The 16,463-nt window shown below is 42.0% G+C and overlaps 1 protein-coding gene across 2 annotated transcripts in view; it reads left to right on the forward strand.

Moving 5' to 3' along the window:
* The first annotated feature begins 641 nt into the window (after window positions 1-641).
* The window catches only part of ANKLE2 (ankyrin repeat and LEM domain containing 2), a 31,370-nt gene continuing 15,548 nt past the window's right edge, over window positions 642-16,463 (forward strand). The window contains exons 1-4 of one of the 2 annotated variants that reach the window (XM_039505776.1): window positions 642-710; window positions 7,560-8,048; window positions 9,889-10,083; window positions 11,540-11,733. In XM_039505776.1, coding sequence (XP_039361710.1) covers window positions 7,571-8,048; window positions 9,889-10,083; window positions 11,540-11,733 — 867 coding nt within the window. In that variant the 5' untranslated portion in view covers window positions 642-710; window positions 7,560-7,570. The other variant, XM_039505775.1, reaches the window with a different exon arrangement.

The raw sequence follows: 16,463 nt of genomic DNA on the forward strand, positions 1-16,463 counted from the left end.
CAAACAGGAATTAGGTCTATCAATAGCTGTTAGCCAAGATGGGCAGGGATACAGCTCCATGAGCTGGGTGTCCTTAAGCCCCTGACTGCCAAGGGCGACGGATCGCTTGAGAAATTGCCCAGTTCTGTTCCTTCCTCGGAAGCCTCTGGCACGTGTCGGGCAGGGCAGGATGGGCCATTGGTCAGCTCCAGCCCCCGCGGGAGGCTCCTGCCCATGCAGCAGCCCCAGGGCTTAGCCTCAGCGGGCGCGGGGCTCTCATGACTTCAGGAGGCGGGTAGGGGAAAGGCAAAAACCCCGCGGCGCGGCGCGGTGCCTGCGCGTGCAGTCGCCGCTTCCCCGTCAGACACCGCGCGGAAGGCGCAGCCCCTGTCAGCCCAGTCACGGGCTGGGCACTAGAGGCAGAGCGGCTGTTAAATTCCCGTCAGGCAGTAGCGTGAACAGCTAATGGTTGTGTGCTCTGCTTTCCCATCAAGCTCTGGGACAGGACTCAGGCGGGGGGGAGCTGATTATCTAGCAGGCAGCTCTGTGATCTGTTTTTCTCTCAGGCAGTGGCGGAGACAGACCTAGTCCCGCGCGGGTGGCGGGGAGAGTGGGGTCCTTGTAAGGCCCGCTGGGGTCTGGCGCATGCGGGGAAGTGCGGGCGCGAGAGCCGTGCCCGCGAGGGGGGGCAGCGGGGGGAGGAGGAGACGGAAGCCGGGAGGCTGCCTGAGGTACCGTCCCTAAAAGGCGTTTGTTAAGGGAGTGTCTGGGATCTGGGCGTGAGGCGGGTGCGCTGAGCTTGGCCTGGGCTTGGGACGGGAATGGAGCGGTGGGCCGGGCCGGGCTGGGGTTCCCTGTGGGGGGCCGGCTGGGGCCGCTGGCCGGGCTGGGAGCTGCTGGCCGCCTGCGCGGTGATCGGCGTGGTAGGCTGGCTGCTCCGCTTGCTGGACAGGAGGCCGGGCGGCCGGAGGGCTCGGGGGCCGCTCCCCTCGCAACCCCCGCTGCCCGGGGGGAGCCGGCGCTGCAGTGGGAGCCGCCCAGGTGAGAGACTCCGGGGAAGCCGGGAGCGGGAGGGATGAACGGCCGGGCTCTGACGGGGAAGCAGCCTGGGGTAACCGCCCCTGTGGCCCCCGCAGATCTCGCCTCTCCCCGGCTCTTCGTGGGCCCTTTCTTCCCCGGGGAGTCAGTCCCACTCGCAGAGCCCCCAGGCTGCGGCCTGCCCGCCGAGCGCCTCCCCGACCCCTGCAGGAGCCGACTCCCCTGAGACAGTCGCGCCGTCTGTGCGTGCAGCTGCTTCGTCGCTTCTCTTCTCGCCGAGCCTGCCGCGCCCTTGCTCTTTGTCGTGGGGCTGGCCTGCCCCAAACCTGCTTCCCGAGCCCGTGTTCCCTCCAGATGACCCTGGCTAGACTAGCCTGCAGGCAGCATTACTGCTTGTGTCTCCAACTCCCCGTCACATGTTATCTGCACCACCCCCAGGGCTCACTCTCTTTCTAAAATGTCCCTTCCCTGTTTTTCCTCTCCAATCTCCAGAGCCTCTCCCTCTTCTCGCACGTTGTCTGCCTACTGTTTTCTCAATATTGTGTCATTAATGTCACCCTAGTAATCATCCCTCCTTTTTTCTTCTAGGCTTCCTCTTCCCGACATCTTATCCCAGACACATTTTCTAGTATATTTTTACCACGCATGTGGGTGTAAGACTCTTAGATGCCATAATAATAGGCACTTTAGAAATAGCCAAAACAGAGTCCCTAGTCATACACATTATTCTTCTGTTGCACACAAATCTTGGCTACTACTTCACCTGATTCCTAGCTAAAGGCAGGGCTGAGTTTTAGGATTGTGCAGGTTTTAAGGAGGGAGGAATTAAATGAATCATAAAATATCAGGGTTAGAAGGGACCTCAGGCGGTCATCTAGTCCAACCCCCTGCTCAAAGCAGGACCAATCCCCAACTAAATCATTCCAGCCAGGGCTTTGTCAAGCCTGATCTCAAAAACATCCAAGGAAGAAGATTCCACCACCTCCCTAGGTAACCTGTTCCAGTGCTTCACCACCCTCCTAGTGAAAAAGTTTTTCCTAATATCAAAGTTAAACCTCCCCCACTGCAACTTGAGACTCCTTGTTCTGTCATCTGCTACCACTGAGAACAGTCTAGATCCATCTTCTTCTCTTCTGCAGACTAAACAATCCCAGTTGCCTCAGCCTCTCCTCATACATTATGTGCTCCAGCCCCTTAATCATTTTTGTTGCCCTCCACTGGACTCTTTCTAATTTTTGCACATCCTTCTGGTAGTGTGCCCAACTCCACACAGTAACCCCTAGGTCCTTTTCTGCAGAACTGCTGCCTAGCCATTTGGTCCCTAGTCTGTAGCAGTGCATGGGATTCTTCCATCCTAAGTGCAGGACTCTGCACTTGTCCTTGTTGAACCTCATCAGATTTCTTTTGGCCCAATCCTCTAATTTGTCTAGGTCTCTCTGTATCCTATCCCTACCCTCCAGCGTATCTACCACTCCTCCCAGTTTAGTGTCATCTGCAAACTTGCTGAGGGTGCAGTCCATGCCATCCTCCAGATCATTAATGAAGATATTGAACAAACCCCACCCTTGGGGCACCCCACTTGATACTGGCTGCCAACCAGACATGGAGCCATTGATCGCTACCCATTGAGCCTGATGATGTAGTCAGCTTTCTATCCACCTTATAGTCCATTCGTCCAGTCCATACTTCTTTAACTTGCCATCATGAATACTGTGGGAGACCGTATGAAACTGAAATTGCTTTCCCCTCATCCACAGAGCCAGTTATCTTGTCATAGAAGGCAGTTAGGTTAGTCAGGCGTGACTTGCCCTTGGTGAATCCATGCTCACTGTTCCTGATCACGTTCCTCTAACTTGCATCCGATGCAGTGGGTATTCACCCACGAAAGCTCATGCTGCAAAACGTCTGTTAGTCTATAAGGTGCCACAGGATTCTTTGCTGCTTTTACAGATCCAGACTAACACGGCTACCCCTCTGATACTTTCCTCTAAGTGCATCAGAATTGATTCCTTGAGGACCTGCTCCATGATTTTTCCGGGGACTGAGGTGAGGCTGACTGGCCTGTAGATCCCCAGATCCTCCTCCTTCCCGTTTTTAAAGATGGGCACTACATTAGCCTTTTTCCAGTCATCTGAGACATCCCCCAATCGCCATGAGTTTTCAAAGATAATGATATGATCTCATTGAAATACACCACTACCTCGATATAACGCTGTCCTCAAAAAAAAAAAAAAAAATAGTTATTATAGAAACATATTGATATTGATTGATTTGATCCACCCCACCAGACAGCTCCCCTCCCCCCCCCCCCTGCTTTACCTTTTTATTATATCCCAATATCATGTTCATGTTATATGGTGGGTGTTGTTGTCAAAACAGAACAAAAAAAAAATCAGTTTTGAATGAGAGAACTGCAAGTTCTTGTATGTTTTGTTAATGTGTGTACTGCTTGAAGTTGTAAATTTTATTAAGGAGTGTATGTAGCACCTAGTGAAATGGCAATAAAAGTAGGAGTATCCTGGGAATGTAAATTGCTTTATCACTCATGTTAGTAGTTTTATTGTCGTTGAAAAGGGGATAATGTCTTAGGCCATGGTTTGCTTATGTCAGATTGACCCTATATTGAGTGAATCATTTGCTCTTTTGTTGTTTCATACTATTGTAAGAAGGAAAGAGGAAACACTACTTTTGAGATTTCCCCTAGTATTTGGGGAGGGAAAGTCCGTTTCATACAGCTGTTAACACTCAACTGTTGAGCTTCATTTTGTAAAGTCTGCTTAAAATAACTGGCAGGACCCTACACATTAAGCTAGAAAAGATAATTATTGTAGTGCATTCCATATTTGAAGTTGAAAATATTTTTTGTAAGATAAAAATTAAAAGCATATATGAATTAAGGATAGATTTTCTCATTTAATACCCAAATGTGTCAGGTTGTCAAAGAATACATTTTAAGCATGATTTGTTAGGATTAAAAGTTTGTCATTAAACCCACGGATATATTTTTCATTTGGGAAATATTTTTGTGGTTTTCCCTGTATCAATGTTGTCACTATCATGATAAATTTTGAGTAACTGCTAGGTTATATAACTGAAAGGGTAATTACATATGAGAAAAGTAGTTATACCAAATGAAACTTCAGTATCACTTGAAAATCCCACCAGGAACATGGTGTAAAATGAAAAGCAAAATTTATTTTTACCACCAACTTTACATAAATTGTCAAACCTTTAATCTGTGCTGCTTTAACATATCATAGCCATATTACTTAGGCTGGCTTTGGAATTAGATTTCTACTTCCTGAATATGGAAACAAATGGTTTTATGAAGACAGACAAATTCAGTAACCCATGGGAAGCAATAAATGTTTAAAAAAAAAATTGAAATTAAAAATATTTCATACCAGAATGGCTACCGTGTTTCTTTACCAGATTGTAGAAAAAGAGCAGCAGTAATCCATGTCAAAAGCTCTTTTCAGGTTAGTAACAAGGTCTTGAAACTAAGGTTGTGTCTACACTAGCACTTTTGTCAGTTAAACTTGTCAGTCAGGGGTGTGGAGAAAAAAAAACCCACCACCCCATACCAACATAAGTTTCAGTGACAAAAGTGCCATGTCAGCAGGAGATGCTCTCTTGCTGACATAGCTACTGCCACTCTTTGGGGGTGGTTTAATTATGCTGACAGGAGAGCTCTCTCCCATCAGCATAAAGTGGCTATACAGGAGACCTTGCAGCTGTGCCACTGTAAGATCTGTAGTGTAGACATAACCTAATATTATTTATTATACCTGCCCATTTCACACTACCACAGATTGAAGTGCTTTTGCTTTTACTATAATTAATTTTAACTTACTGAATCACCAGCCGGCAGCAAATGTAGAATGTTTGCCTGTTTATATATGTTTCTACTATAATTCTATGAGAGAGAAAAGGATTCTGGTCTTAGGTAGCATTTCAGGAAGGCTGTACTGGTTCTGGGGTTTAGAAATAGGAAGAAGTGCGCTAATTAATTGAGTCTCTTCCTTGCATTAAATTTCTAATACATAGCCCTCAAAAGTATTATCAATACATTCATTATCCATAAATCTGTAATATTTCCTTACTTAGTTTTGCTTATTTCTCAGCTTGATTGCATTTTTCATCTTCACTGACAATTCATAGGAAATAAAACTTAATAGTATAGCAGGTTTTAATGTGGCTCCAGCTCATATCACAGCTGAGTTTTATAACTTTTTTTTTAATTCATATTGTGAACAAGTTTTGGTGAGGAAGAATGTTCTTGGAATTAAGACTCAGTATCAGGAATGAGGAGATATGATTTTTATTTTCAGCTCTGCTGCAGACTTAAGTGACTTGCCCAAGGTCACACAAGGCTTGCTGATGTGAGAATCCTGTTGAAGTGTATGGGAAGTAGGGGTGCTCCAGTGCCTTAATAGAAGGCCCTCCAGAACTCAAGTATCAACAATCTGAGCGCTCAAAGACTGTTTTCTTCTCTAAAATAGGAATAAAACTCCTGTACCTCAGTGTCATAGTTAAATTTGTTAGTTTGTAAAGCAGCAATAGTATGTAAAATTCTTGACTGGAAAATGTTACGTAAATGTAGAATATTCTAACCATTTAACTTTTTAAAAGGGTTTCACAAAAACATTTTTATTCTGTTTAACAAAACACTGGTTTCAAATTCACTTTTTGAAGTGAAATTCATAGTACTTGTTCCTCTGTTCTAAAATGGTATGGTATTTAGTGGAGTGCATCATCAGAATCATTCTGCATCTTGTGAATAGGGTGTGTTCTGGGAGCTGAAGTCTTTATTAGTCCTGAAATAGAAATACAAAATAAGTCATGAATGTCAGCCCATGAGCTCTAGAATGTTGCAATATTTAGCTTCATGCAAATAGCACCCTATTTTTTGTCTGTGATGATTTTTAGCGATGTAAATGGGTTAGAAGGGCAGAATTTTTATAACATTTGAAAATTCTTTTTAACTGAAGCTAAGTATTTAAAATCCATCTGTAATTTTTCCCAGTACTAAAACCAACAATTCTTAATGTAGACATGATTGCAATTTCTGACTGGTTTTCTATTTAACTTTATTTATACTTACAAGAATAAACTGCAATTATTTCTTCTAAAATAGCCAGGCTTTTAACTCCTTAACTTGGAACCTTCTGTTACTTAAATCATTTCAAAGAAAAAATATCAGTGAGTAAGTTTCCATGTGTATTTTATCCTTGCACTTTATAGTTTTACCAATGAAAATGGGGAAAGAAAAATGAGTTTCTCCTTAATTTGGATTAGTTTTGTACTTTTTACTCTAGGACTCTAGTTTTACCCTAAACTTAACCATAAAAGCACTTCCTACCTTGTGCGCGCACACAATAAATAGTTGATCTAAAAGAATTCAACCTGCAGAGCACTCCACCTCTATTGATTTACCGGGATAGAACTATTGAATGTTGATGTAATAAAAGTGTCAGTTTTCCACACATTGCTTGTTCCTACTACAAAATGGAGGTTCTAACCTATACTGAAGGCTACAGTCATAAATGCTGTTCATAAAACACAAAGGCAATAATAAACTGACAAATGTATTCTCCAAACTGTTGCATCCTTTCACCAGTGTTGTTTTGGAGAGAGATTTCTGAAAATAGGCTATCAACCCTCCTGCGTGGAAGATTTTGTTTGTTTATAAAGGATTAAGATTAAAATATTTTAAATGCTGCGTGTCTGGGAAATATAGTTGGCTTAACATAATAGAGAGTCTTTCTGAAATTAATTTATATGTATAGCTGTTGCAGAAAATGGAAAGTTTTAGCAAACTGGGTGGGTAAAAAGTGGATTTGAAGATAAGGGCAGGACCAATCCCCAGACAGTTTTTTACCCCAGTTCCCTAAATGGTCCTCTCAAGGATTGAACTCACAACCCTGGGTTGAGTAGGCCAATGCTCAAACCTCTGAGCTATCCCCCACAAACACTTAGCCCCTACAAACTATAATCACACATCTTAAGTTTAGTTATGGTCTTCAGAGTAAAGTCCCATGTGTGGGTTTTTATGGTAAGAAATGTAATAGTTTACACTGAGATCATATTTGCTTGCAGCCTCTGCTTCCTGACTGAATGCAGAAGCTGGGTGCAGAGAGAGAACCATGCAGGATAACAGGCAGTGTGTCACAGTGGAGGCTATGCCTGTAGTAAGAGAATTCCTGTGCTACCCCCATAACTTTGGGGTGAACGGGTCAGAGGCAAAATGACGTGTCAGTGGTGGAGAGGGAAATTTGGCAAGATGACCAGTCACACTTCCAGTTGTTTGCCCTAAGAGCAGGGAGAGAAGAGCCATTTTAGTTTCAACAAATTTTTTTTTCTGTGTTGACTGGAAAAACCTTATACTGTCTTTGTGCAACCTACATAGTTCTCACCTTCATGAGCAGATAACTTATTTTAGTTATGTCACACTTTCCCCTGCATTTAAGAAAATATTTCAGTAGTCAGAGAAGAGCAGAGTGTTTGTAGCTACAGTTGATGTCACTTTGCATTTTTTCCAGGTGGAATAACAATGGATACTATATTGTCTCGACTGAAGCAGCTAACACCTGATGATCTTAGAGAAGAAATTGTGAAAGCTGGACTGAAGTGTGGACCTATTACCTCAACCACCAGGTTTATTTTTGAAAAAAAACTGGCTCAGTTTTTGTTGGAACAAGAGGGAGAATTGGAGATTAATGCATCCACTGTTGCAAAGAAATCTTCTGAAAACACTGCATTTGATAGTAGTCAGTCAGAAATACAAAGAGCTTTGAAATCTACCGCAGTGAACCACAAGAGTCATATAAACGTCTCTGAAGAGGGAGACTTTGGGTACAGTATGGGCCTGAATCCCCCAGAAGAGGAAGCTGTAATGTACAAGACCTGTTCTGCATCAGTCTGTGGAGCAGTAGATGTTGATTCACAAATAAATGTTCAGACACCATCTAGAGATCCTCCTCTATACTATGGCGTATGTCCCGTTTATGATGACATATTGGCAAGAAATGGTAATTTACATTTACAGTTTCATATGTTTGTTTTTGAAGGTCAGAGATAGCATGTGCCTTTTACATTACATATTACAAAAGAAAATAACATTTTCCAGCTGGTGTATTCCTTTTTTTGGTATATAGTGTTATTACTCATGGGGGGAATTCAGCATCAAAAAATTAAATTCTGTGCACAGTATTTTAGAATTCTGCATATTTTGTCAAATAATGCAATATAAATAATTTATATGGTACTTTATAGCATTGATTAACACATTATTTTTCCCCAATGAACATATTGTAAGTTATTTTGCAGCTTCTTCTGGTCTGTGAAACAAGAATTGTCCCAAGGTCTTCACATATTGTTTTAAATTAGATGTATTCACCAGTTATTTCATTTTCAGTGTTAAGAATTTACAAACAGGGCCCTGTGTAAATCATGATTATTTTTTTTAAAAGAAAATTCACGACTGTAAATGGCAAAGTATTGAATTTCACAGAGTTAGTATGGAATTAATTTTACAAGTAAACTTACTCAATTTCAAGAATAAAATTAATTTTACAGATAATGTTAGTAAATGTTGATGATTTCATTTTTTAAACAGTCATAGATTGGGGACGTTTTAATTATTTACGCTGGACCCTACTTATAAATTCTTGTCTATTTTTAATTAGATTGGGATCTGTGTATGAGTTCATAATTTTTGTTAATGGCAGTTTGCCATTATTTTTGAGGATTTACACTGTTTGCTTGTTTGAAGGTTTTGTCTAGAAGTGATAGGAAAAAACAGTAAGCATCACTTCCAGTGTATAGAATCCTGGTTATAAGTCATTCCACTTATTCTACCATAACAGCTGGCATTCATGAGTACTCTTACTAGATGTCACTCAGGCAAAAGAAAAATAATTTCTCTCCTCATCTTCTCTCACTTTTACACCACCTCTCAACAAGAATAAAAAAAAAAGCAATCATAAAAAGAAGCAGTCAATGCTTTTTTATGTAGGTTTGAACTGATGGCATCAGTAGTTTTTATTACCAAGTTCTATATATTCCTTCACATCTCATAGCCAAGTGATATTCCAAGGTCTAGATCATATAATTCTTTCTTATTTACTCATTTGATGCAGCCTAAAATAAGATATTACCAAATTTCTCAATTCTAAGATGTCAAGAAAACAATTCAGAATATCTTCTGAAAGAAGATAGGGGCTCTTACGCTCTGAAGCAGTGGTAATTTATTCCTCAAGAATGTCCTGCTCTTTATGATAAATCCAGTGTCCAACAGAATAGAATATTACTTAATAAAAAGCTTTGGACACAATGGAAGGTTCTTGTGTTGGGAAGTCTTCAAATTATGACAGTCACTTTTATAGTAGATCTTCCTATACAAAAGACTATTGAAAAGAATTCATGACTATTAATATGTTAGCTTTCGGTCATGATTTGAGACATTTTATATCTCACTTGGTGAAGATGGTAAGTCATCTTTTTAAAGAGAGATTGATGCTCTTGTGCTATTAATACCATTGCATCTCTCCCTCTAGCAAAAGTTCCTGAAAACATTGCAGTGACACCACATGCTCTGTTCCATCCAATCTGGCACTGGTTGGAAGTGATGAAATTCTGTCTACCTAGTTTTAGAGGTAAAATTTATAAAGGTCACTTGCAGCATTAGCAGGAATGTTCTTTATTACAGACTGCATCTAGCATACCATGTTTGGTAGGTAAACACAAGTTGGGAGCAAAGCTTGAAGGCCAGTTTGAAAACTTTGTAATCTGATTTCCGTGATTAAGTTTGACTTTGAAGTGTGGTGTTCTGGAGAGAACTTAATTTTGGTTCTACTGTTTCTATTCCAGAGAAAGTACATGTTTATGATGATAAAAAGGAAGCTTTGCAAGCTGTTAAGATGATTAAGGGCTCCCGATTTAAAGCTTTCTCCAACAGAGAAGATGCTGAGAAATTTGCAAAAGGAATATGTGATTACTTCCCATCGCCAAGCAAGTCATCCTTATCTTTATCTCCAGTGAAAGTAGGACCATTATTTAACAGAGGTGAGTAAAAGCATATGTCTGTATAGACTAAATTCATGCATCATCATATAATAACTTTTGGGGAGGTGAGAGAGTTTTGAAATCACAAAACTTGCTAATCAATATGATAGCAGGTGAGCCCTTCACATGCAGAGTGCAGTGTAAAGGTTTGGAATCTCTTGGAATCTTAAATTAAAATTGTGTTTGAGGTTTTCTTTAAGGTAAAGGAGATCTTAATCCAGAATTGCGGATCTTAATTTAGTCCAAATGGGACTGCTATCATTGTGTATAGAGAAATGACAGCCCATGTTTAATCTGTCCATAAATATGAGAAAAAGCTAGGATTTCTGTTGCATAATTCTATCTCTATTCCTTCTATTTGACTCTGAGCTTTACCTCAGTTAAAACGCTACTCTGTCAGCCGGAGAAGGGAGAATTCTGAAGTCTCCTGCATAGTGATAGGTAAATGTTTCCTAGAAATTCAAAAGACCAAGAATTATGTTCAGAAACAAAATAAAGTATATTTTTGGTATATTGGCAACTGTATCATTACTGTGTCCTAAAGAATGAGCATGGAATCAGGTTGGAGTTGTGGGATCTATTGAAGTTGGCTGCTTCTTGATTTAAGACTAAGAGAAAAGGATATTTGTATTATTGTAGTGTTTCCAAGCCCTTGTCATTGACCAGGACTCGTTGTACTAGGTGCTGTACAAATGCAAAAGATCTTGGCTAGATTTCCTTCCATTGTCTTCAGTTGTTTTCAGTCCAATTACCATAAAATAAATTAGTCTTATTCAGAGTTGAGTTCAGTCATGCCAATAGCCACATGGATTATGAAGCAAACTTATTGTGCATTGTTTTACTAAAGCTAACATAAAATATATTTTACACAGCCCATATACATGTTGCCTATTGCTGTATGGACAGGTGTGGTAGGATTTTATTTTTTTAATTGATTTTTTTCAACCAATATTCTTTCTAATCATTTTACATTTTTTAATTGGGAAGATATTTTAAAAATCACAGTAATTGTACATTCAAACCTTACTGAGTTGACAGATTCCTAACAGGTTCAGAAATAAAATCATTAAATTTGATCATATTTCACAATATTCTTTATTGATAGAATTGACAGCAAAAGAGCAAATCACTTACAAGTTCAACATATATTTTTAACGTTCTTTGTCAATTTTGATTTTCGTAAAAATTTTTTTTTTTTTTGGATGGAAACAAACTGGCAATGATCGGTTTCACCAGTTAAAATCAAAGCCTTGAAAGTCTGTGTATACTACGTTATAGCAAAAGGGAATTATAATTGTTTCCCTGTTACAAACTGCTAGTATTTAATGAATAAACATTTGTGGTCTTACTCTAAAAATTTGAAATTAAAAGCATATTTCAGTGGCAGCGGATATGAAAATAACCTATTTTGGAGAAAATGCATCAAGAATAATATAAAACTTTTTTGTTTTGTTAGATGGCTTATGCTCCCCTGAGACAGAAACAATTAATAAAGAAAGAGCCAACAGTTATAAAAGTCCTCGTACGCAGGACCTTACTGCCAAACTTCGGAAAGCTGTAGAGAAAGGAGATGAAGCAACATTTTCAGAACTTATCTGGAGTAACCCACGCTATCTGATTGGATCTGGAGACAACCCAACAATTGTACAAGTAAGAATGTTTTCCAAAGTAGAATCAGAAAAATCCTTCCTTTCCCCTCGTCCCAGCCTCAAAACCAAGTATTTTTCATAGAAGCAGTTAACTAAGAGCCAGACTCTTGTGTCCCTGCCCTTGTGTCCAGCTGAGAGCAGGACTCAACCATCTAGTTCTGTGGTCAGCGAAGCTAGGTAGCTGCAACTGGCCGCTTCTGCTGTGCGGCATCTAGTCTAATTTGAGGCTTCATTTAGCTCATTCTAATTTGAAATTTATCTGTTTTTGTTAACAGTATGGAGTTTTTCAACCTTACTGGTTTTTGTAGTCTGTGTTGATTTTCTTTTTCTTTGTCAGACTAGTCTGTGGCCATCACCTCATAGTTTCACGAATTTTTAGCTCCCATTGGCTTGGCATCTTTGCTCCAGTTCCGGTACTGGTCAGTTTCATTGTTGAATGCTCTCAATTTAAAACTCTGTGCTCTTTCTCCTTTTGGAGCTTGTATGAGCTCTTGATTTTAGTCTGCCAAATGATGCAGTGGGTTTTGCATCAACAGCTTTTCTCCCTCCTTTTTCAGAATGTGGAATCATCCAGGGTTTCAAGAAATCTTGAATGCTGTCAGATGCAGACTCTCTCTGATAGGCATGACTGTTCTCTGCCTTGTAAAGGGCAGGAAGGAGGCAACCTTAACAGGGAGCTAGATGTTGGGGGGACATGGAAAGTTACAGTAGGATCACCAGAGCAACAAGAGTGAAATCAGTGGGGGAATCTGCTCAACATCTTAAATATCTATGCACGAATGTGAGGAGTATGGGGAATAAACAGGAAGAACTGGAAGTATTCCTACAAAATCTAAATTATCACTTAGTTTGCATTGCAGATACTTGGGATAAATCTCATTACTGGAATACTGATATGGAGGGATGTAGTTTTTTCAGGAAGGACAGGTGGGGAGAAAAAGGAGGAAGTGTGCTATAAGTCAAGAATATATACATTTGTTCTGAGGTTCAGGAGGAGGTGAGAGGCAGATCAGTTGAAAGTCACTAGGTCAGGGCTCTCACACTAGGCTGAACCTGATGGCCTCTCAAGTTCCCTTTCAGCCCTACATTTCTGATTCTGTAACTGGTGTGGCTGTTAGATTTTTTTCATGTATGTCACCATGAGCAGTCTTATCTGTAGAAAGCTCTTGAAGATCCTGCTGGCTGAATCCTGATTCTTCTGTAAGTCCAGCAAGTCAGGATGAATTTGTAGCATATTGCTAAGGTTAAGATTTTGTCGTGGTTATTTTCAGTAAAGTCACAAGTTGCGGGCAATAAACAAAAATTCACAGGAGCTGTAACCAGTCTGACCTACTAAAAATAAAAGGGGAGTGAGGACTGTGGGAGGTGGAAGGGGGAATGATAGCTAGAGCCCCATGGGGGAAAAATGACAGCCCCAGCTATACCACCATGGGTGGATTCACAGCCCCATCTCCAACCTCCGCTGCTGCCATGGGAGGAGGTGGGGGGCGCCCTGCTCTGGCTGCAGCAGCGAAGGATGGATTGGGGGGGCGCACAGCCACGGCTCCGGCCCCTGCTGAAGCCATGAGGAGATGGGGGAGCATACAGCCCTGGCTTCTGCTGCAGCTGCAAGGGGGTATACAGCCCCGGCTTTGTCTGAAGCCACAGGTTGGGGATGCACAGCTGAGTCACAGAGGTCTGGTACAGTCATGGAATCCATGACCTCTGTGACTAAATCGTATTCTTAGCTGTTGCCTTGAATGACCTAGTGAAGAGTCACAGCTGGGCTTCCAGGTTTGGGCAGTGTTTGGCATCATTCCAATGGAATAGGGCTTATGTTGTCCCTGAACAAACTATAGGCACCCAGCTAGACATGATGAATCACAGTCACCAGAACAGGTTGAGGCTGTGTCATTCTTGGTGTTTTGATGTGCTGCTGAGTTTGGTGTTGGCTTCCCTGCTACTCTGGACTTGCCAGTCTGGTTGACATTGACTCAAGTGAGTCATTGCCTCTGCTGAAGAAATAAGTTTGATCCACATCAAGAGGAACCTATTTGATACCTACTGTGCAGCATGTTCTGCCCTAGATGCTGAAAGCAATCAGAGAAGGCATCCCGTTATCCCAGTTCTGTTGTGACTGGTGTGTTCATTTCCAGAGCAGAAGGAAATATTGATAGACCTGCTGTCTTTGTTTAACCAGATTGCTTCTTTCATCATGAGTTTTTTCCATCCACTTTAGTACAGTGAAGTAGTGTTGCAGTGTTGACCATGGGAGTTCAAAGCAAATGAAGGTCAAGGTCTCTGTCCAGGCTGCCAGAGGGCAAATGAGTCAAAGCATTGAACACCAGTATTATTGACATAGTCTGTGCCTGAGGCCTTGGTGCAGCTGATATCAGCGTAGGCTTTGGCAGCCTTATGCTTCTATCTATCTATTGATGCAAAAGTGGATGATGCCTGCTGTTGGGGACTGAATGAAGTGCTATTTGGACACAAGATACAGAGAAGTTGTCTGAAGCTATGTACATCTACACTAGAAAGGGAGAGCTAGTGGAACACAATGAGACTATGAAATGAACCCCAAGATAGGGAGAGAGAAACTAAAGCAGGGGTGGGCAAACTTTTTGGGCTAAGGGCCACATCTGGGTGGGGAAATTGTATGCAGGGCAGGGGGTTGGGGTATGGGAGGGGGTGCGGTGTGCAAGAAGATGCTCAAGGCAAGGGATTGGGGCAGAGGAGGGGTGGGGGGGTATATGAGGGGGCTCAGGGAAGGGGGTTGGAATGCAGAAGGGGGCTCAGGGCAGGGGTGCGGACTGCAGGAGGGGGCTCAGCAGGGGTTGGGTGCAGGCGGAGTGCGGCAGGGAGTTGGGGGGCAGGGGGCAGGAGGGGTTCGAGCTCCGGGGTGGCAGCAGTGCACACCGGGGCCAGGGCAGGCTCCCTGGCTGTCTGCCCTGTCCCTGGCCCTGACCCCACGCCACTCCAGGAAGCACTGCGGCCCCTGGGGGAGCGGGGGCGGAGGGCTCAGCATGTGCTGCCCTTTCCATGCCTCCAGGTACCTCCCCCAAAGCTTCCATTGGCCGCGATTCCCCATTCCCGGCCAATGGGAGCTGCAGGAGGCGGTGCCTGGAGCCAAGGGCAACGCCCGCGGAGCCCTCTGCCCCCACCCCCCCGGCCTGGGGGCCACTTCTGAGAGCGGTGCCGGGCCCGCAGTGCCACAGGAGACAATCCCATGGGCTGTATCCAAAGCCCTGAGGGGCCTGATCCGGCCTGTGGGCCATAGTTTGCCCAACCCTGAACTTAAGTAAACTGAATCTGGAAACAATTAGTTGTTAATATAAAGAACCTGTAGTAGTGAAGGTGTGCACAGATCCAAAGCTCTGCACCAACACTAAAAATACCTTTGGCAGCTCTTTTGATATAAGGGTGAAACTAAGGGTTAGGTATTGCAGTACTTAATACATATTTACTTTTGTTTTCAGATCAGAACTGTGTGTTTAAAATCCTTGCTTGGTGTTTTAATAAGTAACCAAACTCTTAAGCCATTATCTGTAAGTGGGTGTGTAGATATGGGCTTTTCTTAAAGAATGTCTGATTCAGCTACCAGAATACATAAAATGAGATATACACTTTTCCTAATATAAAAAGTAGACTTAGGATTTTAAAATATTCTTTATTTTTGCCAAGAAGTCCTGTTAGTTCATAATACTAGTTAAATTTTAATGTACATGGACAGAAAGCTGTTGCCTAGGAACAGAGTTGAATTCAAGCCTGTATGAACACTTAAAAATATTGCCGAGAGAGTAGTTCTCTTAGAACAGGATCTAATGTTAATTGAAAGCAAACAGGGAAAGTTAGAGAATTCTCAGGTTTCTAAGTATTCTGTTCCTACTTTTTCCCTTCATGCATTATGAACCTGCAGGATTTTTTTAAAATGTTGGATGCTTAACTATTTCCTGAAATAAGAAGTTTGCAGTTCTATTTTGTTTTACAACTACTCCAACAATGCTGGAATGCAGAAGTTGAGCACGGTCTCTGTGGGTGGGGTTTGCTTCATATCATTCAATAAGGATGAGCTCTTATCAACCATGTAGTATTAAGAGAGGCTGGAATTGCTTGAAACCCATTGAATAACTGTTTGTAACATAGGACAAATGCTGGGTCATTAAGCAGGCCTTGTGGCGTCTTGACGAAGCACTGCTTATCTGTTTTCCTCTCTGAAAAAAATTGCCAAAATGGTACTCGAGACCCACAATCTTTAAAACTGAGGAGATTTACCAGTAGACTGACACTTTATCAGAGTGAATTTTATAGGCAGTATACAATAAAATCTGTAGTATGTATAGCAAACTGGACTTTAAATGTATGGATTTAATTTTCTCTTGTTGAAGTGATTATGAAGTTCAGAATGTCAGGTGATACTTTGATGCTCCTTTTGAAGGTATACTGGCCCCCTTTCACGACTGTCCTAAGCATTCAGTGGGTTTAAGGCCAGAGTACTGTCAGCTGTAAGGATAACTTGGGTAACTTACATTGCACAATTTTGGTAAGATTTTGTCATCTTAAAAACGTTTTGATACTAATTTTTAAACTACAGTAAAAGCTTTTTTTAACCGGCATGGTGGGAGAATGGGGGGTGCCGGTAAATTTAAAATGCCATCTAACTCAGAGGGAGGGGTTTGGAGTGCAAGGCAGGAGTGTGGGAGGGTCTGTGGGACTCGGGCTCTGGGAGGGAGTTTGGGTCCAGGAGCAGGTTTG

Source organism: Mauremys reevesii, linkage group 18 (genome assembly GCF_016161935.1).
Source record: "Mauremys reevesii isolate NIE-2019 linkage group 18, ASM1616193v1, whole genome shotgun sequence".
Classification (NCBI taxonomy): Eukaryota; Metazoa; Chordata; order Testudines; family Geoemydidae; genus Mauremys; species Mauremys reevesii.